Genomic DNA, 26,179 nt, shown 5'->3' on the forward strand with positions numbered 1-26,179 from the left:
GGGGTTAGGTTCAGGTCTATTACCTGAAACCTGTCAATCACCCAAACATAAAGAGCACTCCTGAAAGTTCAGCAACTGTGATGCATTTACCCTCATAAAGCCTCTGCTTGTTCTCTTCCAGCACCTCTCCTTCAGACATCATTCCTGGAATCAAAGGTATCCTGTTTTCTGGTCTGGTAAGAGTTTAAAACAGCAGGTCATAAAGAGCAAGCTCAGTGACTGCGTATACCTCAGAGCAGTCCCCAGAGGCTGGCCAGTCACTCAGAACACATAGGATGCACTCCTCCCTGTCCTCGGTGCAGACCAGGCTTGAGAGTTAGGAGGCCTCAGCCACTCTGCTTGGGTGGTAATTCTCCACCCTTGATCTCTTCTCCATGCCCTTTCTGTGTCCTTCCCCTACCACCTCCCAGGAGAGTACCAATTCCCAAAGCAAACATTGCATTGCATGTTGATAATGTAGTTTTGAAACATTCCTTGCTTGTAGCTGACGCTGTTGTTGGTATGACTTCTGAAGGATCTAGTTGCTTGTGTTTAATTGTCAGGAGAGGTGAGATTACTATAATTCCCATACAACCCCCCCAAAAGCTGTGTGAGTCCGTTTTAAGTGCACCTTCTGCACGTGGTCCATGTGTGTCCTCAAAGTTATGCTCAGGCTGACAGGAAGGGCAAAGCGTAAAAAGGAAGCATGTCTTTCTTATATTCCAACATTGCTTCAGAGGTGCCCAACCCCCGCAGTACAGGCAGTTCCCAAGTGGAAGGTGGGGGCAGAGGCCTCCAGCAAGGCCATCAATAACCAGGTGTGTAATGTGAAGCTCTCTGTATTTCATTTCTGCACCCAGGGCCAGCTCTGCAGGGTTGCTTATGGAGCACTCTGTGTCTGGCACCTCTTTCCACCAGACCCAGGCACCCAGAGCCCACCGACCTGCCCAGGAATGCACTGCATTGTTCTCTGCTGCTGTAATTTGGCTGTGGGAGCTAGGCAGAATACCTCCCAGGGATGGGAAACATACACTCCCTGGCCGCCTCCCTTATCCCCAGTTAGCTTGGGCTTCTGCCCTATGACCACTGAGAGCATTTAAATAAAAAATTTAGAAAGGCAGGGGTGGGGGTGGGAAATCCTGATTATCTGTCTTCTATTAAGCCATGCAGAAACTTATCCTGAGTGGGTCTAAGAATTTGGCAAGAGGCTTGATGGTTGGTGTTCTTGATAAGGGGATGTAAGAGAAAGGAAGAATAGTTTCCTGCAGTGGAGTGGAAGAGAGACAAGGTCTAGAGTGTTCATAAGTTAGATCTACAAAGCTTTGCAAACAGACCCTCAGGACAGTATTTTCTCCTTTTCATCTGAAGTACCTGATTTATATTTCCTCTAATGAAGAGTGTGCACTGATGCCTTATTCAGAGCTGAAAACTGAAACCTGGTGCTTCTCCATAGTGCTGAGACATGGGGTTCTAGCCAGCACTCCTTCCTCTTGTTTGTTTGATTGAGACAGGGTCCTACTCTGCTCTTGAGCTAACATGGAGCTCACTGGTCATAAACACAGCTATTGCCCTGCATCAGCCTCCCGCAGTGTAGGGATTACAAGCGTAAGCCCTCACCCTGGCTCTTCTATTCAAAAGAAACTGGCTGCGGGCTGTGAGCTGAGGTACTTCAGTCATGTGACTTCTCCAAAAAAAGATCCCATTATCCCTAAAGGATAGAAACAGTATTCTTTTAAGTTCACTTTGTATCCAAATAGCTCTTATTGAAATAGACCTTCCTAAATATTTATCAAAGGATAAATGTGATAAGGGCCAACAGAGAGAAAGGAACAGAAGAGGGAGATTAAGACACTGCTGGTGAGCCACAAACCTCTACCATCCAGAAACTAGGCAGAAGAGGGGGCCTTTGGAGCAGATGAGGGGTAGCAGAATTATGGGGAGTCCCAGCACTGAATAAAGTTCTTGTTTTGTTGCTTGTTCCAAATAAATCAGTTTCTGTTTGTATAGTGCAGAATGAACGCCAGTTGTCTAAAGCTAGTTGGAATGCAGAGACGAGACGAGCTAAGTTCTGAGGAAAAATTAATTGCTTGGCCATCATTCCTTCTTGGGGCCACACAGCTTCCGTAGTGGGACTCAGATAGACATCTTTTCTCTCACATAAACACCTCACTTTACAAACTTCTCACTCCCTGGACAGCTATTTTTCTCTCTGAACCATTTATAAGTGGTTGTATATCTTCATCAGCTAGAATTTGGAGCCCAGGGAGAAGCATGGAGTAATATGAGATGTCACAGATGTCACCCACAGCTAAGAACCCAAACTCAAAGAGAATGCAGCACAAGTGGACTTACCTCGGGCTGCTTCCCTGTGTAGCAGGCCAACACTATCACTGATAGAGTAACTTGAATGTTCTCGTCCCTGCCCCAAAGCTCCCCTCTTCCAAGAGTAGTCCCTCTCTCCCTCCGCTCCTCTCCCTGACCCCACCACTGGCTCATCAGTTATCCCGTTGACTCTACTCCGCAAGGAAGACATTCCCTCTGCCTGACTCACTCAGACCCGATTCTCCAGTCATCCCCTCACCACAGACCACAAGGGCCCTGACTAGCTCATGTTTTGTGTTAATGGATGTGAAACTGGAGCAAATCCCCTCACCAAAAGAAAACCACACTAAACTCTCCCACACAGGTCTCAGCAGGTTACACAAATATTAGTCCTATCATCCAAATAAATCTGCCTCTGTGGCCAGAGCTATGCCCACCCCACCCCCACCCCCACCCCCAGCCTCCTGCTGCCTGGGCAGAATGAAGTTGCTTCACAAACATCTGAGAGTTCGATTGGATGAAGAGGAACCTGAGAAGAGAAAGAGGAGCTATATCCAGAATTCCTTGTGAAAGCCTCTTAATCTAGCCTGTTGTCAAAATCAGACAGCCCTAAATTAGAAAGTCCTAGGATATCCTTAACCAGTCAGAAGCGTTGATGACGCGTATCAGTTGGCTGGAGTTTAAGACACAGATCTCAGTACCACCCTCATTTTACAGATAAGAAAATGGGCCAGGAGAATTTAAAGACCCTGCTGAAAATAAGAAATAGAGAGTAAATAGCTGGAATCAGACCTAAGTCTGTCATAACTGTGGATTTCTATACTATTTCTGTTTATCAATAGGCAAGAAGATGACCATTGTGTAGGTTACATAAAACCAGGCCATCCAGTTTTTACAGCCTGTGCCTTCATGCCTGTCTTTGAGGGCTCCACTCCTGCATACCCTAGTTAGGCAATGGTTAGTGGCATAGAGAGAACCCTTCCCTGTTTAAGTCAGTCATGGAGTAGGCAATAGTTATCAGGAGGACTTGGTGAATCACAAAATAAAGATTTGCTGAGTAAATGGGGCAAACCTTATAAGGTGTTTACCACCTCTGCTGCTGCTCTTAAGGAGCCCTTAGATCAGGTGTGCACACCCTCTCCCAAACCTACCAAATCTCCAGGATAATGGATGGGGGCCGGGGGAGTCCCAAGGCTAGCCAGCCCTGTTCTGGGGCACTAATGGTCTGTTTGAAGCACTGCAAGCTACCTTACTCTGAACAGGCAGCCAGTGAGCAGGCTGCTGCTGTCTGGTGTAGGGTGGAAAGGGAGACACAGTATTGTGATTTTCCTCCTCACAAAACCACTAGTTTATGAGCTGCACAAAAGCAGGAGATGGAACCTTGTTCACTGTGGCGAAATCATCTAGCTATCTCAGGGTCTCAGCACAATACTATAGCCTAAGCTTGTCTGCACATATTGTCTCCAGCGAAGGGACCGGCAGTTTTTATCTCTGTCCTATCTATCCTTAGGTAGAGTAGGATCAAACACGGAAGCTCCCTCCAGGTTCCCTTCCTGTTGCATACCCAAAGAGTATCAGAAGTCAGTGCAAGCATAGGGGAGAATGAGCCTTGACTTAGTGCAACTCAAATCACTCGGAAGACAGACTCCTACCTCGCCTACTCTTCCCTTCAAACCTCCAGATGGACGATCAGGGAGCCACTCAGTCTCCTATATCCATCCCCTACCAACGCCTCCCTAGGGCTAAGGAACCAGCCAGGACCTCGGGGTCCCTCTGGATCACTCTCCAGGTCCATAACAGAAGCTGTAGCAACCCAGGACTGAGGGTGGAAGAAGTGTGCATGCAAGGGTCTTGTGCTGTTGAGTCAGAGGCTTGAAGTGGAGGGAAAAGTGAGACATCTGTGCTCAGGTCTGGTCCAGCCACTCTGCCTTCTTAGGGGCCTTGCACGTGTGGACATCCACAGTGGTTCTGCACTCCTTGCACCGCACCGCACAGCACCAGTGGAATTTGCACTCACACTGGGTGACACGGGTGACCCGAGTTGTGTCATACCCTCGGCCACAACACATGATTTCACAGCCATCTGTTCCTTTAGAAGTCTTGCTGCAGACGCGGCCTGCGGTACCTAGGGAACCTGAATCGGGGAAGGGAGGTGAGAGCCACGTTACTTTTGCTTCAGCCACTCTGGGTACCCTGACACTCCTAAGCCATAAAGAATCCCCTTTTTCTGAAAACATGACCAGAATGATGGTTCCTTGCCCTCTCGCCCAGGTTCTCTCGTTGCCACCATCAAAGCTCCCCAGAGGTACTAGTCCCAGCCGCCATCCCTTTCCTGCAGCCCCACACTGCCGTGTTCTCTTCAGAATCTAGTTTAAAAATGTAAGACCTGTGGAAGGCTCTCTATTTTGTGGGGGATGTGATGTCATGTTATCTGGATTTAAATTCTAATTGTGCCACTTCATAGCTAAAGCTATTTAGCAAGTTAATGACTGTATCTGGGCCTCAGTTTCCATATATGAAAATGTATATAAAATAACACCTAGCCAGGTGTAGCACCTGCCTGTAACCCCATCATGCAAAACACTGAGGCAGGGAAGCTAATTTAGGTCTAGGCTAGCCTGGGCTCTGTGGTGAGTTTGAGGTCAAATTGGAATGTATGGTGAGATCCTGTCCCCAAGAAACAAAACAGCTCACATCTAATGAAATGGATTGTCAGTGTACATTTATCATTTCTATCCAACAGACCTGGGCTGATTGCTATGACAGGCTGAAGGCTTGTTGCAAGAAGTTCCTGTTATACCCTTTTCAGAAGGGATTCTCGAAAATTAGGGCTAGGAGTGTAGTTCGGTGGTGAAGTACCTGCCTAGCATGTGTTGGATCCCAGCACTGATACAGTGATGACAACAACAGTGTAGGAAGCATGAACATCTTATAATTACACAGTACAGCAACAACATGAGCAGACGTCTAAGTGCACATACACACAGTGCACACACATGCTCAATTTTATTTCTTAAAAGTGTGTGTGTGTGTGTGTGTGTGTGTGTGCCACATGAGTGCATGGGCCACAGCATACACTCAGAGAACAACTTGCAGAGGTTAGTCCCCTCCCACCTTATGGTACCATGGGGGTCAAGGGATCAAGCTCAGATTAATGGGGTTTGCAGAAGCACCTTTACCTGCTGAGCCACTTTTCTAGCTCTCAGTTTTACTTTTAAGATTGATTTTATTTTCTCTCTGTGTATATATATCTTTGTATGTGTATATGCACACGTGTGTATGGGTGTGCTCATAGTTCAGAAGAAGAGGGCAACAATCCCCTGGAGCTAGAGTTACAGGCAGTTCTGAGCAACCTAATGTGGATGCAGGGAACTGAATTCAGGTCCTCTAGAAGAGTAACAAGTGCTCTTAACCACGGAGCCATTTCTCCAGCACCCTCTTATTTTCTTTTTTTTAAACCCAGGAATATATAATCCAAAATGTTAGCAAACTACTGCTCTAGAATATGGGCTGGCTAGGTCTATTACATGTGTTATTCTGACTCCAGGGCTGGGTCTTAAATACCAAAATCCTCTTCTACACTCTGGAGCTATACAAGCATACCAGCTATGACTGTACTTGACCTCTTAAAGTCAACAGATTTAAATTAACTAGACTAAAAGGTTTGGGTTTTGAATTGGACTAACTATAGTAGTTTTGATCATGGTTTTATTCACTGTCGCTTGCTACCCAGCTTCAACTGTAGTTCTACAAGTATTAAATGGACAATCCAAAGATAAATGACTGAAACTTGTAAATGTATGTTATTAAAATTGTACTATCTGTGACTCAGTGGTAGAGTTGTTGCCCAGGATACTGTAGGAGCCTGGGTTAGATCAGCAATATCAACAACAACAACAAAAATAAAATAAAAAAACAGATCTACTCTCTTATTTATCAATTAAAAATTAAACTTCATCACAGGTATGTATGTCTAAAAAGCCAAGTAAGAGGTAGGTTTATGGGACCTAATATAAGGTTTAGTACCATCTGCCCTTTGAGGCATCCCTTGGACCTTGGAGCACAGCCCCCATAGATAAGAGGGGACGAATGTAATCGCGTGTGGCTTATTGCTTCTGCAGTGGAAACAGCAGCAATGAGGATTTGATCAATGCAGGAAGTTTAGTTGCCATTACTGCTGTGGAGGCAATACCTGTTTCCATACTCCTGGGGTGGCTTATACCATTGGGATCTTCAGTGTTTATGAGACCTAAATTTATGCCTCTGAGAAAAATAATAAGTGTATGACTCATCCTCCCTCCAGACCCCAAAGGCACATTTTGGGAGTGGTAGAATAGTCTCTACAGATGTGTGGAAATTATTCCCAGGGAATCCAGATATGAATCCTCTGAGTTAGACCACATGGAAAAGCTACCACTAGTAAACCACTAGGAGGTCAGAGGGCATCCCTAACCTCTTTGGCTTCTAGAATTCATATGGCCCCCATTAGGAAAAGGGATGCGACCAGCTGTCTTTGGGCTGAAGCACTCTGGGACACTCAGGAAAGATGGAGAACACACAAAACAGGACAGAAGCCACCAGCCACGGCTCAGGGTGCTACTCTACCAAGTTTTGACCATCGAATCTGCCCGGGAGAAGAGCCTGGACACCATGAAGGAACCTGGAGAAGCAGCTGCATTCGACTACATACTGCCCCTGGTTTAATTCACATGGACCAAGTTGGGAGCTTCCATTTGCTCATAGAAACATCTTATCACCTTGCAGTATTCCCAAGACCTCTGCCCCACTGCCACACATACTTAGAACAGACTGAGAAGCAGCCATTTTCTGTTTGTATCAAGTCTTTGCTGCTTCCCCGGCCTTGGCAGAGACCCTCCCATTTCCCTCACTCCTTCTGGACTCTAGATTTCATCAAGAAGCTGCTTCAATTCCCCATATTCAAACAAATCTTTGATTTCTCTAGTCACTTTTCTTTTTAGTTACATTTGTTTGCTGTATCACTTTCATGTGTGTGTGTGTGTGTGTGTGTGTGTGTGTGTAGCTCACATCTTATCCAGAACTTGAAAACATGTGGCTCATTTAAATGTTCTCTGGCACCAGGGATATAGTGAGTGACATATGACCTACTTGTGCAACCTTGAGCCTTTCCCTTGCTTAACTCCTGCGAACTGGACAGCCCCTGATTAGGCAGAAGTACCTGTGCTAATAACTAGGCTCCATGTCTGTGCCTGCTACTTTCTCACCTGCAGCCTTGTCCAAGACACAGTAGTCAGGGGAGTTGTCAAAGTAGACAAGATCAGTCCGGGTGGCGTGGCGGTAGCCTTGGCGGGCTGCTGTGAAATTGGCCCCATCCTGTGTGGCCGTCACCTGCACAGCCCCGTCATACCGCCTCCTCAGGTAGTCACCTGTGCGGCGGAAGTCTGAGAGTGCCCTCCAGCAGGTGCGCAGGGTACAGGAGCCACTCACACCATGGCACTTGCACTCCAGCTTCAGAAATCGCCGCACAGCCTAGGGGAGGAGGAGACCGGTCAGGACACTGTGAGTCTTCTCTGGGGTCAAACGCAGTAGTGCTGTAAGCTCTGCTGGTCCAGGCCTGCGGGCTGAGCCCTTGGTGAGTCTTTTCCACATCAGATCCCACCTAATCGTTCTGAACTTACAGAATCCCTTCTAGGAAATCTTCCAGGACCAACCTTTGCTCTTCGTGACTGCCTGGTGGATTGTCAAGCCACAGGAGTCTTCTGATGACAGCCTGTATAACCTTTTAAAGAGCTAAATGCCACATCTTCTGCTTTTATAGCAAGCCATTTCTCAGCACAGTATATAGCAGATGCTCAGATACCAGAGAGTAGCCTAAAGCTCTACCTGAATCTCTTACTCATCATGAAGGAAAATTTCCTTCTTAAAAACAGAATAAAACAAAACTGCCTTTGGGTCTGTGATGCTGATATCAACGAAAGGCTCTTGCCTGGCAACCTGAGCTTGATCCCAGATCAGGTATAAGTAGGAGAGAACCAGTTGCCCTCTGACCTCCACACATGCACCATGCCATGCATGCCTGGCATATCTATCATGCATATATCCACAACAATAATTAAAATTTTTAAAAATTAAAATTTAGTAAATTAAAAACTACTCTGGGGCTTGGAAGATGGCTCAGGATGTAAGAGCGCTTACAGTCTCTGTGAGGACCTGAGTTTAAGTCTTTACAGCCCACCTAAAGCTCTAGGTGTGGTAGTACATAAACCTGTAACCCCAGTGGTGGGCACTGGGTTACAGAAACAGGATTGGAGACAGGAGGATTGCTGGGATTTAGCTTCTGGTTCAGCAAGAGACCCTTTCTCGAGAGATTATGATGGGAACTGGCTGAGCAGACACCAGACATCCTCCTCTGGCCTGTGACAAAGCAAGAGCATATATATTCACACCTCCACATGCGTGTGCACAGCCAGATACAGATCAAATTTTTATTTAAAATTTACATTTCAGTCAGGCATGGTGGCACAGAAAGATAATCCCAGTACTCAGGAGGCTGAGACAAGAGTATGGCCACAAATGTGAGATCAGCCTAGGCTAAAGGCAGAGTGGGACCCTGTCACCAAAACAAAACAGACTAAACAATACAAAGCAAGGCAGAGCATGGTGCTGCATGCCTTGAATCCCAGCACGGAGCAGGCAGAGGCAAGCGAATCTTCGTGAGTTCAAGGCCAGCCTGGCCTATACATATCCAAGACAGCCAAGACCTCACAGACCTGTCTCTAAAACAAACAAACACTTTCCACCCCACCCCATCCCCTCCTCCATGCAGAAAACCCAAAAGAAAACAAAAAAGGAAGGAAACAAGGAAAGAAAAAGAGACAGGGAAGATAAAAAAGAAAAGGAAGAAAAAGAAAGTTATTTTTCTGTCGTATGAAAACTTGATTGTGGCTATGCATTCCCAAGTCGCACTCCCAAGCCCCCACCCCACATTCCCAGGCTCCCTTGCAGTCTGTGGCAGAAGGTTAGGGATTTTGGAAGTGAACCAGAAGCCATTGAGTCTTCCACCTTCGAATTCAGCCTGTGGTCACAATCACTGGTTTACACCAGAAAATGTGAACACACATACCCAGATGTGAGTACTGACCGTGCGACCACAGCGGTTGTTATGTAAGTTCATGAGGGCCCGGGCATCCTTAAGCCTCTTCTCTTTGGCATCCACAAAAGCCTTGGCAAAGCGGACACCATAGTGGATGTTGTCACTACAGCCACCCCAGTCAAAGTCCCCTCGTTGATCATGGTGCCGACCACGGGTGTATGGGTCACAGCTGCACACACTTAGCTCACCCTGGCTGCAGGCCCGGGTGATAGCGTGGACCACTCCTGCTGATGAGATAGCATAGACAAACGCTGCCTCCCGGCTGCCTGTACAGAGAGGCAGAGACAGATTACAGGACCGGCCCAGCCTGCGCCTCCCAACACCACCCTCTCTCACACACATGCGTGTGCACGCACGCACACGCTTTTGGTTGTTTCTCACAGTGGCGTACTCTATGGTCCAGGCCTGGAAAGTGTTATGTAAATGTAACCTGGCCTTGAACTTGAGATTTTCCTGTCTCAGCCTCCCTAGGGCTGGGATTGCAGGAACAGGCTACATGCCCAACTCTGTCCATCCCTTTCTTCAATCAGCATGACTTCAGAAGTCTCCTCAGCTTTTCCAGAGTCCACCCCACCCATCAAAGTGTCCTTGTCTTCTAAGAGCATCCCTCAGAGTAGCCAGCCTTTGCTCTCAGCCCTCACTGTTCCACTCCTTGGTATATCTGAGCTTTGGGGCTAACCTTCTACTCTGTTTCCTCTTGTTTTCCCTAGCCCCCCCTCCCCCATGCTCTCTCACTTTCTCTCTCCCATGTGTGTGCTCTCTCTAACACACACATACACACCACAGAGTAGGGAGAGAAGGAAGAGAGTACTAGTCCTGATGCAGCTACACCTGCCTTAGTCAACATTACAGGGGTTTCAGGCCCCCTCTGCTGGACAGGTCCCCCGCAGTGTGGACCCCCCTGCCCAGGGGGTCAGCCTGTTCAGAGAACCATACTAAGCAGTCTGCTCTTGCAGATGGAAGTTCAACACCCCCAGTTCTTCGCCTGCAGAGCCCCATCTCACCCTTTTCCTCCTCCTTTGCCCTCTAGTTCTGCTGAACTCCTTTGCTGAGCTGGGGTCAAGGTACCGACTCTTGGAATATTTGCATATCGCCCTCTGTTTATCTCCTGTGCCCATTGCTATAATGTTGGGAATGTTAGGGTGCTCGTGTGATGATGATTGTGGTCATAAAAAACAAAGAGCCTGGTCCTCGTCCTTAGCCAAGGAGTTCATTGGTGCCCACCTGGGCTTGGGTATGGGGAAGCCAGAGAAGAAGTAGCAGGGAATATTTACCTTGACCTACCATTTTGGAGCGCTTAGGTTGAGAGGGACCCTGGCTTGCAACTCTAGGCTAGAGAGAGGCTGTTCGCTCACAGTTGCTTCTTAGATTATAATCTAAGGTTTGCTCACAACTGCTTCTTGGATTATAAAGTAGTATGTAGGGAAATGAAGGGGATCATGCCTACCCTTCTAACTCACCACCCCAAGCATAGGAAGGGAAGGGGCTTCGGAAGCTTGGAAGAGGACCCTACTTCTAAGCATGGCACGGCCAAAGACTGTGTGGTCCCGGTCCAGTGTGGTGCAATTCCAGCGGTGATGGCGGAACTGGTGCTGACATTCTCGGATCCATTCCCGGGCACCTTCACCTACTGAGCGCATGATGTCTGGGTAGCGCTGGCACAACTGCCGCTGCCGGCTCACCAGACCGGGGATGTTGTCACAGATCACTCGGGCTCCTAGTGCCCCTATGTACCTGTAAAGTGGAGATGGCCTTGTCATAAAAGGGCTGGGCATCAGCAGAGGGTTAAAAACACAAGTTATTTGTTAGCTAGACCTTAAAGAGATTCCCTCCTTTCCCAAGACCTTCTCTGAGGCTGATGGGTAGAACCATTACCTGCAATCTCTGAAAAGAAAAAAGAAAAAAAAAAAAAAGCTACACCATTGGAGAAAGAATTACTGAGTAATTGAGTGGTCTCCACCATTACCAGTGCCCTAGCCAAAGCAAAGTGACACACACTTGTAGAACACGGGCCAGGCTTGTGACATGTCATACGAACCCACAGATTAAGATTCTCACAGAAAAATAAACAAAATGAGAATGTGAGACAACACTCTTACGTGCTCATGTAAGAGGTACCACTCAGTGGCTGGTCCATGAAGACAGCTTGGTTGCAGCGGAATGAAGAGAGGAGGGAGCTGGAAAACTTGTGAGCAGGTTTCAGTAATGTTTACAGCTTTGGATCTAGTAACTTAAAACATCCTCGGTTCTAATCCTGAAGCTATAGAACAAGACCCCTGTCTTTTACCCCCCCCCCCTTCCTTTACTTCCAGGCCCTAGAGCTTACTTAATCAGTTTCCCCAACTTATACAACACACTGTCCAGGAAGGATCTACATGGACAAACAGCTGTTTGCAGTGGGAAGCCTGAACAGGACAAAGTAGTAGGAGGCCAGTGGACAGGATAGCACAGGCCTTTGAATCCACAGTCAGGAGACAGGGACAGGCTCTGAATTCTAGAGCAGCCTAGTCTACACAGAGGGCTCTAGGTCAGCCAGAGCTACATAATGAGAATGTGTCTCAATACATCAGTCAGTCAATCAGTCCATCAGTCTGTAGTCTGACCAATTTATAAGATCAAGCAAGATGGCCACTGAAGGATAGGTGAGCTGCCAGCATCATTCAAAACCTGTTCAAGGCAATATTACCTCTCCTTCAACACTCTTGCCCTTGGACTCTACCATGGTCTCAGGAGATTCTGGAGAGAAAACAAGAACAATATCACCCTTTCTCCCCAAGGAGTCCCCCAAAGAGATGAGACTCATTTTCTCCCTTTCTGTGGCTCAGCTTCTCTGCTTTGCTGTCTCCCCTATAACCTACACACACACACACACACACACACACACACACCTTGGAATTTTCAGTATATTCTGTTCTCTCGTGCAAACTCGGAAATTGAACTGCTGCTGTCTTTCCTGTTGGGAACAGGTGGGAACTGTGGTGACTAGTTGCTACTGCAAACAGAAAATCTTTGGTCTGAACTATGAATGAGCCAGTGGTTTGGCAATGGCCCCAAAGTAGGCCTAGAAGTGAGTGGAGAGAAGAGAAGGCAGCCAATAGAGGAGAGGCAACTCCACCAGCTCTGAGCCCTGCCCCCACCATACATTCCCACAGCCAGCCCTCACCCACAGAGTAGATCATCACTAGTGACAGTAACTCAGGCAAACACAAGGAGGGTTAGTGCTGGCCTCTTCGGGAACTCAGGAGGTCTGATGAGCCCCATCTGTCCCGATGGAAGGGTGAGGGGGTTGTTCCTTCAAGAGCAAATCCCATAGACTCAGCATCCCTAAAGTGAGGGTGAGAGGGCTCATCCTCCAAGAACAAATTCATGGAATCAGCATCCCTAGCACTGTCCATCAGAGCAGCAGCTTCCAGGAACAAACAAAATAAACAGCCCAGGCTGGGCCAGGCCGGAAAGGCCTGCCTGACGCACAGCTTTGAGTTACACCCACTGCCCTGGTGCTTTGTTTGGAGTATTGAAACCATCAGAGTTGGAGCTCGTCCCTGTCTCACCACCGATCTGCTTCCCCAGCTCAGCCCCAGATTACTGATCTAGGCAATGGGTGTTTGTTTTTTTTTATGTGGGGCTTGGAGGAAGGAGGCTGGATGGGAATGGCAGACCAATAATCCTGCCCTCATAGACAGTCTGGAGTAGGGTAGGACAAACTCTGGTAAAAAGGCCTTCCTGTGGTCTGACTTTAATCTATTCTGCTGTGGCCCACACTGATCCTTCTTATTACACCCTCAATGAGTATGGGAACATCTGGTCGGTATATAAGATGGGAAGATAATTAGGTTTTCCTACTACGATGCGTGTTCCTAAGTAACTGCTTCAAGACCCTGCATGGGGTTTGCCTGCTGTCTAGTTCTCAGAGCCCTTGTAGTCAAATGTGGAAACTGCCAATAATTCTAACTCTGAAGCTGAACCCATTGCCCTCAGCCCAGTGCACGCTTGCACAATGCCTGCCACGTGCCAGTTACTGAGCTTAGTTGTTAAGGGCACAAAGACTTCATGATATCTATTCCTCAGCTTGTTGTCTGCAAGGGGACACCTCAGTCCCGACTTCCTGTTTTCCCTTTCAGAAATTAATTCTTCCACCCCAGCCTCTTGTGCCCGAGGGCTCCCTTCGGCTGCTTTTGACCAAATTCACCTTCTTTCCTTTGGCAAAGTCACTAGGACCAAAACTAGCCTTGCTTCTCGGCGTTTATATGTGCCTGGACTCTCTCAGCCTCCACATCCACTGAATGGCAATCTTCCTGTCAGTATAACCAGTGCTAAGGAAAGCTTCTGGCACATAGTAGGTACTCAGTAGTACTATGTGCTTGCTCTGATTATCCCCGATTCCATCTCTCCTAGGCATGGCATTCCAACTCTATTCAGTTAGTTTGATTCCTTATCAACACCAAAACACTGAGTGTTCTTTTTCAACACTTTATGTTTCTATCCTTTGATCAGAGCCAGGGATCCCCAACTCCTTTTTTTTTTTTTTTTTTTTTTTTTATTGTTTCGTTTTGTTTGTGTGTTTTGTTTTTGAGACAGGGTTTCTCTGTGTAATAGCCCTGGCTATTCTGGACTGACTTTGTAGACCAGGCTGGCATCCAACTCACAGAGATCTGCCTGCCTCTGCCTCCCAAGTACTGGGATTAAAGGCATGAGCCACCATACCTGGCCTCTCTGATTCCTTTATGTGTCTGTCTACACATTAGTATAAATGTTTCAACTCAACACAAACAGGACTCAGAATGTAGAGAAGACCGTGAACCCCCCCACACCAGATCTGTTCTTTAACCAGTCTCTTCATAGTACACAGGTCACAGAACATTGTGTAAAAAAAAATTCCAAGACATAGCTGGGAGTGGTGGTTCATATATGATCCCAGCACTCAGAAGGCAGAAACGGGCAGGCCTCTGAGTTTAAAGCCAGCCTGGTCTGTATAGAATTCCAGGGCAGCCAGGGATGCAGACATAATAGTTGATGTCTCAAAGACAACAGCACGATGATACCACAGAGTGTGAGTCAGGGAAATCTCAGCATTATGGGTTCTGGAATATTGATGGAAATCCCACTCTGTGAAAGGACACTTGGGGAAAACCAGGACGGAGGAAGCCATCTTACTTCAAACACAAGGGGGTTTGTGGTTGGTTGTTTTGTTTCTGAGTCTCACTATATATCCAAGCCTGGCCTCAAAGTTATGATTTCCCTGCTTCAGCCTCCTGAGTAGGGCTATTACAGGAATGTGCCATAATGTCCCGCTAAAATTCATTCTTATCCTAGGAGCAAGAGAAACATCTGTGCTTGATTAGAAATAAAACTGTATGGCTCCAGAATTGGTATAAATTTGAGGGGTTTTTTCCCCCTTATCATTGAGATAGGGTCTCACTTTTGCCTAAAACTTGCTATCTAGATCAGGCAGACCTGGAACTCAGTGCTAGAGTTAAGGCCGTGTGCCACCATGACCAGCATGTTTTGGTTTTGTTGTTTTCCCTTTCTCTCCTATCTCTCAATCTCTTCATTGGTGTAACAGGGATTTATAACAGCACCTACCACACTCACTTATCCTGGAGATTAAAGGTGATGCTTAACAAGGTGTTTGCCATGGTGCTGGAACTTACCAGGGGATCCATAAAGGGATCGGTACTGTTACTGTGAACAGTAGCAGTAGAACTAATATGACGCTGCTCTCTGCTCTCTCTCTTTGAGCCCTGCTCTTGTGAGTCTCCATATATCCACATTTCTCGTCACAGACTGAGCAGAAACCACGTGTCTCTTCTAGTTAAGGGAAGAAGCAGAAGGAGTTGTGGGAAAGGAAGGAGAGTCCTGAGCTGTGAGATCAGACTGCTGACTGGTCACAGAGATAGCCCTTCTGCTCCAAAGAAGAACAGGAACACACTGGGTCAGTAGACATCATCTCTTCCAGGGACTGTACGCTCGTACACACTACTGATCTTGCTGGGTTTGAGACAATCACTCAGGGGCCAGGCCTGCCTTTAGAACTCAGGTCTCCTTCTCCAAGTGCTGAGCACAGAGACGGACATCTCTGCAGCTGTGGCGTGTGGAGGTCAGGGAAATGGAATTGAGCTTTGCAAATGAGCTTTGCACCCCCACCCTCACTCACCCTGGCCCTGGTGCTGTCTTTCTCTGTTTCACAAGGGCATAGGAATTGCTCAGTCCCTCTGTCACCTGCCTCCCTACCTAGCTCTTCCATATAGCAGCTTTTGCAACGTCTTTAATATGAACCACTTGTGGAAGGAGGGAGAAGGGAAGGAAATGGGAAAGGGAGTAGTCTCCAGGAGTGAGAATGGGGGCTAGAGGAGCTGCAGGCAAGTCTTTAGGAACCGTTACCAGAATGTGGAAATGCCCAGAGTGCTCCTTCCTCATCTCGGCATCAGTGGGTCACCTAGACTATTGCAAACTGATGAAAAGCAATCAAGAGTTTGGAAAAGCCACCTGCCATGTAGGCCAGATAAAGGTAAGCACTGGGTAAGACATGCTTCCATGCTTTTTTCACAGGGAACCCGAAGATGTAAGTCCCCAGTCAAACTGGGCCATAAAGATAAAGGGGGTAGAGTTCATTCTAGTCATTGAAAGGCTTTTTCTCCATCTTCCTTCTTTCCCTTTCCCTTTCTAAAGGAATGTTTCAAGCCAGATGTAAGATATAGGCCTCTCTGCTTCCTCATCTGACTCCCCCCCCCCCCCTTTGCCTTCCCCAACACTGCAGAGATAAAAAAGATCTAAAAGAAAGATTTTTCTTTAACAGGAAAACAGGGGTGGGGGTGGGGATGGAGAGAGCAGCATCTTGAAATGATAGGAATCTGCCGTCCAAGCCGCCTTGCCCCTCAGTCAGCTACCCCTCACCCCTCCAGCCCAGATTCCTAGTCCAAAGGAGAAAAGCAGCCAGGGTACAAGAGAAGAGTCGGCCTAGCTTTGTGGGAGGTAGGGGTGGGGGTGGAGAAGGGGTGCTTGTTTCAGGGGAGGAGCGGAGCAAGGGGAAAGGGGAGCACTGAATGCTAGGGAGGGGCTCTAGTCCAGTCCAAGAGGCCAGTTTACTGGAGGGGTGAAAGGAAGAATGAGAGATCCGAATCTTTCTGCAGTCCGATTCTGCCTCCTTTGCCCTTTCTGGAAAGAGGATGAGTATCCAAAGGGGGCTGGAGGAGTCCTGGCGCTGGGTAGGGAATTCTACAAAGAACACAGCAGGCATCGGGTGGATCCCAGACGCCTTTTGCCTCATCTGCCCTCTGGAAGTGTCTGAAGCTTATGGCCGGCAGGAAGAGATCTGAAGAGAGGGTCTCACAACTCCTGAGATTCTAGAAGCCCCTGGGGCTTGGGGGGAAAAGGTGGGAGGTCATGTCATCTGGGACAGAAAAGCAAAAGGGGACACCGGTGTGCCAAATAACACCCTCAAAGCCAAGGCTGGTGACAAATGCCTGGGTTATGCAACCCCAAGTATTTAATTTGTTTAGATTGTGGGAATTGAAGGGAAGGAAGTAGTTTGTGCCTCAGTTTCACTTCTAAGCCTTTCCGGGGATACTGGCTCACTGTGTGGGCTAGTCTTAGCAGAGGGTTGTGGGGAACAGCCAGTTGCCCCACTACTAGTGTCCCCAGGGACCCTTAGGTAGTGGAAGGTTTTTTGAAGGCCACACCATGCCAAACAGTCACTGCATGATGTGGAGTGGCAACTAGTTTCTCGAACCCACCCTGAGAGAGACTCAGACAGTAGCTTCTGCCCTAGAGGCTTGAGTAGAAATACAAGGGGCACAGTGTGACAGTCAAGGGGACTTCAAGCACCAGCTCCCTTGTTTCAGATGCCCAGCGCTCTCTTCTCCAGCGCCCCATTCTCTCCATCTCCTCACCAGTCACTGGAGACTTCTGGGACTGTCCTCCCTCCAATTCCTCCCAGGCAATGCTGGTACTTAAAACAGCCGGTGGCCAGAGCAGTGGTTCCAGTACGCCTATACATCCCAGAACCATACTTACCACCAGGACGTGTCTACACGGGCCGGCAGAGTCAGAAGCAGCAGCAGCAGCAGGCAAGCAAGACCCAGACGGGCAGAAGCTGGGGACACGTCGGGGGCCGCGGGTCTGGGCGTGGGGACCGGAACGCGGGCACGCCGAGGGGCGAGCTGCGCGGCTTCGTCCTCACCCTGCGGCTTCAGCATAGCTCCGCGCAGACTCCCGCCGCGCAGCCCGCAGGGCCGTGGACGGGCACTGTCTGGGCTTCCTCAAGCGTCTCCTAGCTCGCCCCACAGGGTGGCCATGGGGACCATGGGCGACCGGGGACCTAGAGGCACGTGGAGTCCGGGAGCCGGAGGCAAGGCTCCCTAGAGCCGGTGAGCTGCAGAGCCAGGAGACTGACGAGAGCTGAGCCGGGTGTGGGCGGTCGGGTGCGGTGTCAGTGACTCCAGGGCGCGGAGTGCGGCGGGGGCCAGAGCGCGCCGACAGCCCCTGCGGCCGCAGCTCTCATTGGACGGGGCGGGGCCGGGGACACGCGCGGCCTTGAGCGGGGCTCCGCCCGCGCCAGCCCCGGTGTTCCGCGGCGCCCTAGGTGTGGCGGCCGCCTCCTCCTCTCCGTTCCAGGGAGCGCCACCGCGCCCCACCTGCTCCGGCCACCCGCGACGGGGCTCTTCCCTGCCTACAGCCCCCTGTCCCTACCGACGCCACGCCACGCCACCGGGTCCTAGCGCCCTTCACTCAGCAACGCGGACCATTGCGTTTGAGGGCAAGGCGCACCCGGAGGGAAGGAGGTGCGGGGGGCGGCGGGAGAGGCGTGGAGTGGGTTGCGGACACTTCCAGTCCTCTAAGCACAGAAGATGCACTTTCTTCGGGTCCTCCCATTCTTGCGTTTCTGGGTAGCTGGTAGACACCTGGCCAGCAAGAGTTGCCTAGTAGTGGGACTCCCTTGGCCACGCTGCCTACTGGGCACCGTGGGCAACCGGCCTCGGGCGGGGGACCTTCTCAACAAGGACTCATCGCCCTCCCCCCTCCCCGCTTCTCCCACCCACTGCGCCGATATCATCCTCTCATCCCGTCGTTGAGACTCTTGTCCACCTTGATGCTTTCCCAGCCCAGGGCGGTGCAGCTGCCCAAGAGACACACCTGCGGCGGGACGCAGCCGCCTGCCGCTGCCCTGACCGCTGGGCAGCGATCCGAAGAGCTCGGTCTCTCCCAGTATCTCCGTCCCCCACCCCCTCGGGCGGAGCTGCGACTAGGAAAGAATCAGAAACAGCTGGGCTGCTTTCCCGCACCAGAGGCCGGTGGTGGGGGTCCTGTGGAGAGGGTGGAAGCCCTGGTGCCTTTTCTCCCCCTCCCTTTCCACCCTTCTTCCTCTCCCTCAGTCCTGCAGTGTGTGAAGAGGCTAGTTGGGAGGAGGTGGAGAGGTGTTGTGGGCTGGAAGGATACCTTGCTCCCTTTTTATGCTCCCCCCTTGCCCCCACCTCACAACGGGCTCGGCACTTCCCTATGTGTGAAGTAGAAGCCCATGGGGGCAGAATGATCCTTACTGAAACATAAAAGTTCTTTAAAGCCCGGAGCCTTCCAACTGGAGCTGTCCTCTGAGGTCTGGCCTAACTCCTTCAGCCTCAGTTTCTCCTGCCTAGCCTCCCATTCCCAGGTGTCTTTCATGCCTCTCTTCGTGATTTTCTCTCTTCGTGATTTTATCTAAACTATAAAGTCCTGATGTAAACATCATGCTGGTGACTGCCCACCCACCTTAACCCCAAACTCGCTGTCAGTCCGTATTCGGTGGGGGTGTTAGAGATGCCAGAGTGTGAAGGACAGGGTACAGCTGGCTGCAGACATCTCAGAGACAGAAGAGAGAAGAGTTCAGAAGGGCGCTCATCCTCTTTCCCCACAACTCAGTCCTCTGCCTGCAGTTTCCGTGGCAAGAGGCAAAGTAGATGTGTCAAGTCCCACAAATACTTTCTGTCATCTGATAGGTTGTGCTGGGCTCCAAGAAAACACACACACACACACACACACTCACACATCAAAAAAGCACCTCTGCCTTCATGGAGCTTACACTTTATTGAGCAAGATAGATAACAAGCATCAGAAGTGAAACGCGTGGAATGTTACAAAGTGGTAACTGGAGGTGGGGGGCTGTGGGCGTATCAGGCAGGGTTAAGGGGTCTCATCAGTGCTAATGAAGAGAGGGTGTGAGGGGGCAGGAAGTAAGCTGGGCAGATTGTGGTGTGGAACACTGTTAGAAGCAGTCAGCAGACACCCCCAGCCAGAGTGAGGCCATCAGAGGGGTCAGCCAAATGGAGCAGAGTGCCCCAGGGAGGAGGGGAGTCCAGATAAGTAAATGGAAGGTAATCTAAGGTGGAGAGGAGAGACGGTGCCTACCATCATTGGTGGGGCTGGGCTGGCTTTGGATGAGAAAAGGGAAGGGGTAAATTCGGGGTTCAAGTGAAACCAGCAGGTAGCCATGTCATGTCCCCCACCCCCACCCCTGCATCCCCCTTTCTTCCAGTCTGGTCTCTGGTCTGCTATGGCTTTGGTAAGAAACAGGCTCTAAGGCCAGTTTCCCTGTGGGGGTCAGGTAAGAGGCTGTACATTAGGCTCTTTTCTTGCTGAAGCTTTCCTCAGACCACTCTTAACCTCCTCCCAACCCAGCTCCACCCCTATGCAGGGTCTATCTTCCAGCTTGGATGCTGCTGCTCCCAGACTCCCCTGTGTGTTTAGACCTGGGTGTGACTCTGGCCCTGCATTTATTTGTATACATGAATCTGGGGTTGTAGGATGGGAGCTGAAAGATGATTACATTGGGTGGACTCACCCACATGGGCCCCAGATTCACATCTGAGTCCCCTCTTTGGCTTCAACTATCATCATAGCTGAGCAAGACCGTGTCTTGGCACAACACAGATGCTCAACTATTGAAGTATATTTCTGATATGAGCCCCCACCCCTAAAACATCAGCAGCTCCAAGAAGGGAGGGGACTGAGAAGACAAGACCCCTCACAGCTTACAGGCCACCTCTGCCCGATAGAAGGGAACCCAGGAAGAGACTTTGTTCCCCCGCCCCCAGATCCCCAGCTGCAGGAACCAGCTGACTGCGCGAGCACTCAACCACTTAACTAGAGAACAGTTATGGAGCCAGAGAAGAGGTTTTCTGGGATCTGCCACTTTGGAAGCTTCAAATCTCAAAATAAACTTCCAGCCTCAAAGTCCTAGACACTACTGGAGAGCTCAGCTCCTCACGCAAGGGCCTGTTGTGGGGCCTCCAGAAAGAGGGTCAAGGCTGGAGGTTCCATCTTGCTCCTCTAGCTTATCCCTTAGCCCCCCACTGCCTGAGTTATGGGAGCCTGCAGGAGAAGCCTTTGATTTGAGAGTTAGACACTGGTCAGGAGGTCCCTACATGGTGTCAAGTCGTACTCAGAAAGTACCTACTATGTGTCTGCCACTGACAAGGGCATCCAAATGGACACAGACAGAGAAGGCCTTAAGGTGATGTCTAGCCTCTGTCTGGGTTCAAGGCTGTATACTGCAGATATAATGAGCAATAGTATTAGCAGATACCCAACAAACTCCAGGCTGCCCCCCTTCTTACCCCACCCCTTTACCCTCACACACATGCACATACACACACATGCACACACATACACATGCACACACATGCACATACATGCACACACATACACACATGCACACCCATACACACATGCACACACATACACACACATACACACATGCACACACATACACACATGCACACACATACACACATGGACACACATGTACACACATGCACACATGCACACACACAGTGCCAAACTCCTTGGGACCTTCTGCAGACAGCTTCCAGATCAGCTCTCAGCAGTGCCATAATCTCCTGTCCTTTCAAAATGGGCAAAAAAAGGAGATTCCATGCTCAGCTCCGATAGCTCACTTTGTGCTCTGATCTCCACCGAGGCCACTTAGGGTTCAAATCCCCCTCTACCTCGTGCTCAGCTTCGTATGGCTGAGTAGCTTTGGATTGTTACTGCCCTTTGGGTGGGAGCGGAGATGAGTTAAGGCAAGCTGGTGTGTGCAAACAGCCCTGACTCCACCCCGCCCTATCTTCCAAAAAGCCCCTTTCCTTGGGCCCTAGTTGGCGATGACCTTCTCTTTCCCTGTGGGTGGGGGGTGGTGTAGATGGTAATGAGCAGAGAAAGGCCAAGAAGGAGCTGGAGTGGGGGGGGGGGTGTTGGATGAAAGTCAAGGAATTCCTGAGCTTGCTGAGTACATGGCCCCTAGATGCCTTTCCTGGGATTTCTTTGCAGACTGAGGCAGGTCTCTTTTGAATCAGGGCCAGGTTCACACCATGCCTGATGCCCCACCTCCTGCCCTGCTATGCACCCCAGGTATCTGAGGACAAAGGGGGAGCCTGAGGAGAACCCAAAGAGTTTAAAGGAGAATGCTATGGGGATCTCAGCTTGTCACACAGCCCAACTGGCCTCTGCTTGGTATTTATGAGCTTTCAGGCGAGTTGAGGGACTGTCTCAAAGTGGCTAGGCCAATCAGGCGTGGAGGTGTGGGTGGGGCACAGGAGAAAGAAACATCCAGCCCTAAATCAGGGGGCTTGATGGCACAGCATCCCATTCCTCCCAGTTAGTAAGTGGCCAAACAGAGCAAAGGTCTCCAGAGGACCAAGAAGGAAGGACATTAGGAGAGGACAGCAGGAAAGGAAGACAAGGGAGGTGGGAGCTTCCGGGTGGTCTGGAGCCTTTGAGCATTTGAGCTATATAAGGAGACTAGAGCCAAGCAGTGGACAGGCTGAGTACCACCCCCATGTGCTCCTGGGATCCTGGGTGGTCATTGGCCAGCCTCTCCTCAAATGAAGGTTTAAGTTTTGCCTTCAACCTCCCCCCCCCCCCATGTGCCTGAATCGTGTGGCTAAGCACTGAGCTCTCTTTCTTTCCTGCTGCTTGTTCTGGGTCCCAGACTGATCGGGATGTTAGATTGCTGCCAGTGAGCTAAAGTCCACAGAGCCACTGTTCCCTCCTCTCATATGGCCCTCCTTGACTCTCAGGCTTTCTCCCTGTCTCTTCTCTGGGGCACTATTCTCTTAAGCTTGTTTATGATGTGTCTAGTGCTAGCCCAGTTTCTAGGTTTTTTTTTTTTTTTTTTTGTCTCCACTTGTCTGGCTTTTCTTACTGTCCAGATAGTTGTCTGTCCCTCTTTCTCAATTCTGTCACGTGGCTACCTCCTGGTTGACCTCCCTCTTGTCCATGTCTGTTTCCCTATCCCTCTGTAGGCCTCTCACTTCCCTGTCTTAGAGAGGGAGGGAGGGAGGGAGGGAGGGAGGTGTGCACAAATAAGATCCATATCCTTCTTTCTTTTCTCATCTCCATCAGTTTCTCCATGACTTAAAACACACACACACACACACACACACACACACACACACACAAGCAAAACTATCTTTGTGGCTTTCTGACTCTCTCTGGGTATCTGCCTACCTGCTTCTGTATGTTCTCTAGAGTCTTTATCTGTTGCCTGCCCTCAGCTCCTGCAATACAAGGACCAGAAAAGATTAAATAAAAAAAAAGCTTTCTACCCTCAACGAAGTACTTAGGCATTATTTACAATACTGTAAGTCACTTTCCCACTTTGGGTCTCAGTTTTCCCACTGGAAAGTGGATGGAGAGGAGCTAGTTTCTGCTGTGGAACAGTCTCTGTCTTTATCTCTTCTTTCTTTTATGCCCCAAGGCCTCTGCCTCTCTGCTTCCTAAATTTGACCCTGAAGCCTGGACTCTAGCGTCTTAGGGACACCAGTGGGAAAAGGTCTGTTAGTGTCAGCCAACAAGGCCCTCAAAGCAAGATTCATCACTGCTCTGCTCCCTTAAACATCAGTGTAGACAGGGTCCCTTTCTGGGGCCATGTCTGGGATACAAACCAGATTAGCTCATCTCTCTAATCCTCTTTGTGCTGGAGCCTCTGCCAGGCAGGGACACCCACAGCGCCGCGCGCGCGCATGTATGTGTGCGCGTGTGTGCATGTGAGTGTGTGTGTGTGTGTGTGTGTGTGTGTGTGTGTGTGTGTGTGTGTATTCTTGGAGAGGCAGAGCACACAAGGCTCTCTCCTCTGGTACCCCCTCCTACGAGTAAAATCCAAGTCAGCAAGCCTCCCTGTGTGAAAAAAAAAAAAAAAAAGTCAAAGGCTTGAGCCAAGCTAACCTCCCACCTCCATTCCAACCTCTTCTGCATCCTTTCCAGGACCGGATTCTGCATTTCAGCCATCCCCCGAACAGTCCAGAATCTACCCCTCTTCAACGCATATCTCACGGCCTAATTGTGTGTACTTTTCGGTCATTTTAGGATTTTGGCAATTTCTTCTTGAAAAGCCCAGAACTTTCAGAAGGACATAGGGAACGTGGGGGAAGGGCGCGCGCGGAGGGGGGGCGGAATCAGGCTGGCGGCATTACACTCCAAATTGGAAGCCTCCAGTCAGTCCCTGACTTTTCCTTGGAGAGATTTCTCTGGGCTGATAAGATCAAAGCATTCCCTCTGCCAAATCATTACCTTATTTTCGAGGCAATTACAGAACTTATTGTATCAATTAGCCAGGTCTCCAGCTGCAGCTGTTTATCACTGGCTTTTGGGGCGCAGACTAAGGGTCTGCCCTGCCGAGAAAGCCTGAACTAGAGAGAGAGAGGAAGGCGGGGTCTGAGCCGGGAGCGCCCCTCTGCTGTCTGTGGGAATGGGCTGCGGAGGGCGGGCGCCCAGGGAAGTGGAGCCCACTCTCGCCGCGATCGCTCTGTTCCAGGCGTCACAAAGCGCGGACGTGGCCCACAGAGACGCCGCAGACCCAGGGGTGAGGCAGGTCGCCGGGGTCGGGCCAGGGCCCGGGCTCCGCGGGGACTGACTGAGCGAGCCCAGACGCCCAGCCTTCTCCACTGCGGCGGCCGGCTGGAATGCACCCCGTGCGCAGGGCGCCCCGCCGTGGCGTCTACTGGAAGGACGGAGGGCCGAGCTTCGTTTTGGGTATCCCTGGGTTTCAGATAGGGCTGGACACGGAGAATGGAGATGTTCCCAAGAGTGGAATAGTGGTATTCAAAGGTTCCGCCAGGACCGAAGCGCCTTCTTGTAGAACCAAACGCACCTGAAGCCAGATTGGGTAAGGAATCCCTGGGTATCTCAAACTTTTTGATCTTAGAAACACAGTATTACCGAAGTTCCTCCAGAGAGCTTCTTTTGTTTAGGTAGGTTAGTCACTTATTGGATTCACAAGAACACAGGGACCAACTAATAAAGCTCCCGATGGTTGAGGCGGCCATGAGCAATAAAATAAAAACATTTCTGGATAGTAATCCAAAAAGAAAACAAATATCCACAAGTCTGAACTAATATAAATAAACAACTGAACGAATAAATAGATGGAGAAAGGACAAATCTCCCACGTAGGAAGACTTCCGGTTATTTATGTAGACACTGCACACTCAATGACACAAAGTATACCACCCAGTTACGGAGTGTGGAAGGGAAATAGAATTTTACCGTGGGAGAAACTTGACAAATACTTCAGCAGGGGCATCAACATTATTGGAGTCGGGGACATAGTTTTTGACCCAGTGACAAAAGTAACACTTAAGTCTCTTGTTGCTACAGAGCAACAGGACCACGTTTGTTGATGGAGAGATGGTGAAACAGCCCAGTGAGTTGGGAAAGCAGAAGAAACGTCCTAGGAAATGCTGTCCACTCTTCCCATGTAACCAAGTCATTGCATTCATTCACTGGACAGCCAATCTCTCCATAGAGAGCCTTGCTCCAAGACTGGGAGCAACTGGCATGACCCTCCAAGATGAATGAGATGGGCATGAGAATGGAATGTTTCTGGTGATAAAATCAGCAGATATAGAGGAGCTTCCCTTGTATATCTCTAGCAGAAAGAAGTGAATCGGAAAGGCCGTTGTTCCAACTGTGCATTTCTGGCAAAAGGCAAAACGAGGATAACCATGGTGTCAGGACTTCCTCCTCTGTGGTGTCTTTTGTAATCCTAGTGTCATGAGAAATCATGAGAAAAATACTAGACAAATTCCATCTGTGGATTTTTTTTTTTTTTTTTTTTTTTTTTTTGAGACAGGTTCTTGCTGTGCAATCCAGGCTGGCCTTAAACTCCCAACCTTTCTGCCCCAGTCCAGCTCATGCTGGGGTTATTGGTATGCGTCATTACATCCTGCTGAAAATAAATTCCTTTTTTGCTTCTTTTTGTAACATGCTGGGGATATTATTTCCAAAATGGAGCCTGGAAAATAATGAGGACATTAGGAAGAAATAGAGAAAATATGCTTTATTTATTTATTTATTTATTTATTTATTTATTAGAAATGAGCACTTTTGTGAGATTGTCTCATAAAACCAAAAAATAAAATTAAGCCTGGCTTGGTGGTATGGTCCTATAATCCTAGCACTTGGGAGGTGGAAGCAGAAGGGTCAGAAATTCAGGGCCATCCTCAACTACATAATGATCTGTAGTCCAGCCTGGGTTAAATGACACATGTATATAGGCATGTTTTACACTGTGTAAAGTTTACCTTTGTGTTATTCAAATGCTGATTTCTGTGCCCTCAGATCTTGCTTCAATCCAGAGGCACTGTAATGTGTATACCAAGAGTCAGTCTCCTGTCTCAAGTTTGTGTAAACAGTTCTTACCATTTACTCTCTGCCTGCCAATAAATGCTGATCATCCAATGGCTGAGCAGAATAAAGAACAGGGTGGGAAATCTG

General features: G+C 49.3%; 1 protein-coding gene across 1 annotated transcript; it reads right to left on the reverse strand.

Annotated features, from left to right (window-relative positions):
- Positions 1–4,205: 4,205 nt before the first annotated feature.
- On the reverse strand, positions 4,206–17,628 carry WNT2B (Wnt family member 2B; the record flags this gene model as incomplete). The annotated part of the gene is made up of 5 exons (XM_080915378.1): positions 4,206–4,435; positions 7,545–7,809; positions 9,422–9,699; positions 10,947–11,167; positions 17,447–17,628. 5 exons carry the CDS (start codon positions 17,626–17,628, stop codon positions 4,206–4,208), a joined length of 1,176 nt encoding a protein of 391 aa, XP_080771504.1.
- Between the last annotated feature and the right edge of the window lie 8,551 nt (positions 17,629–26,179).

Source organism: Micromys minutus (genome assembly GCF_963924665.1).
Source record: "Micromys minutus genome assembly, chromosome: 4".
Taxonomy (NCBI): Eukaryota; Metazoa; Chordata; class Mammalia; order Rodentia; family Muridae; genus Micromys; species Micromys minutus.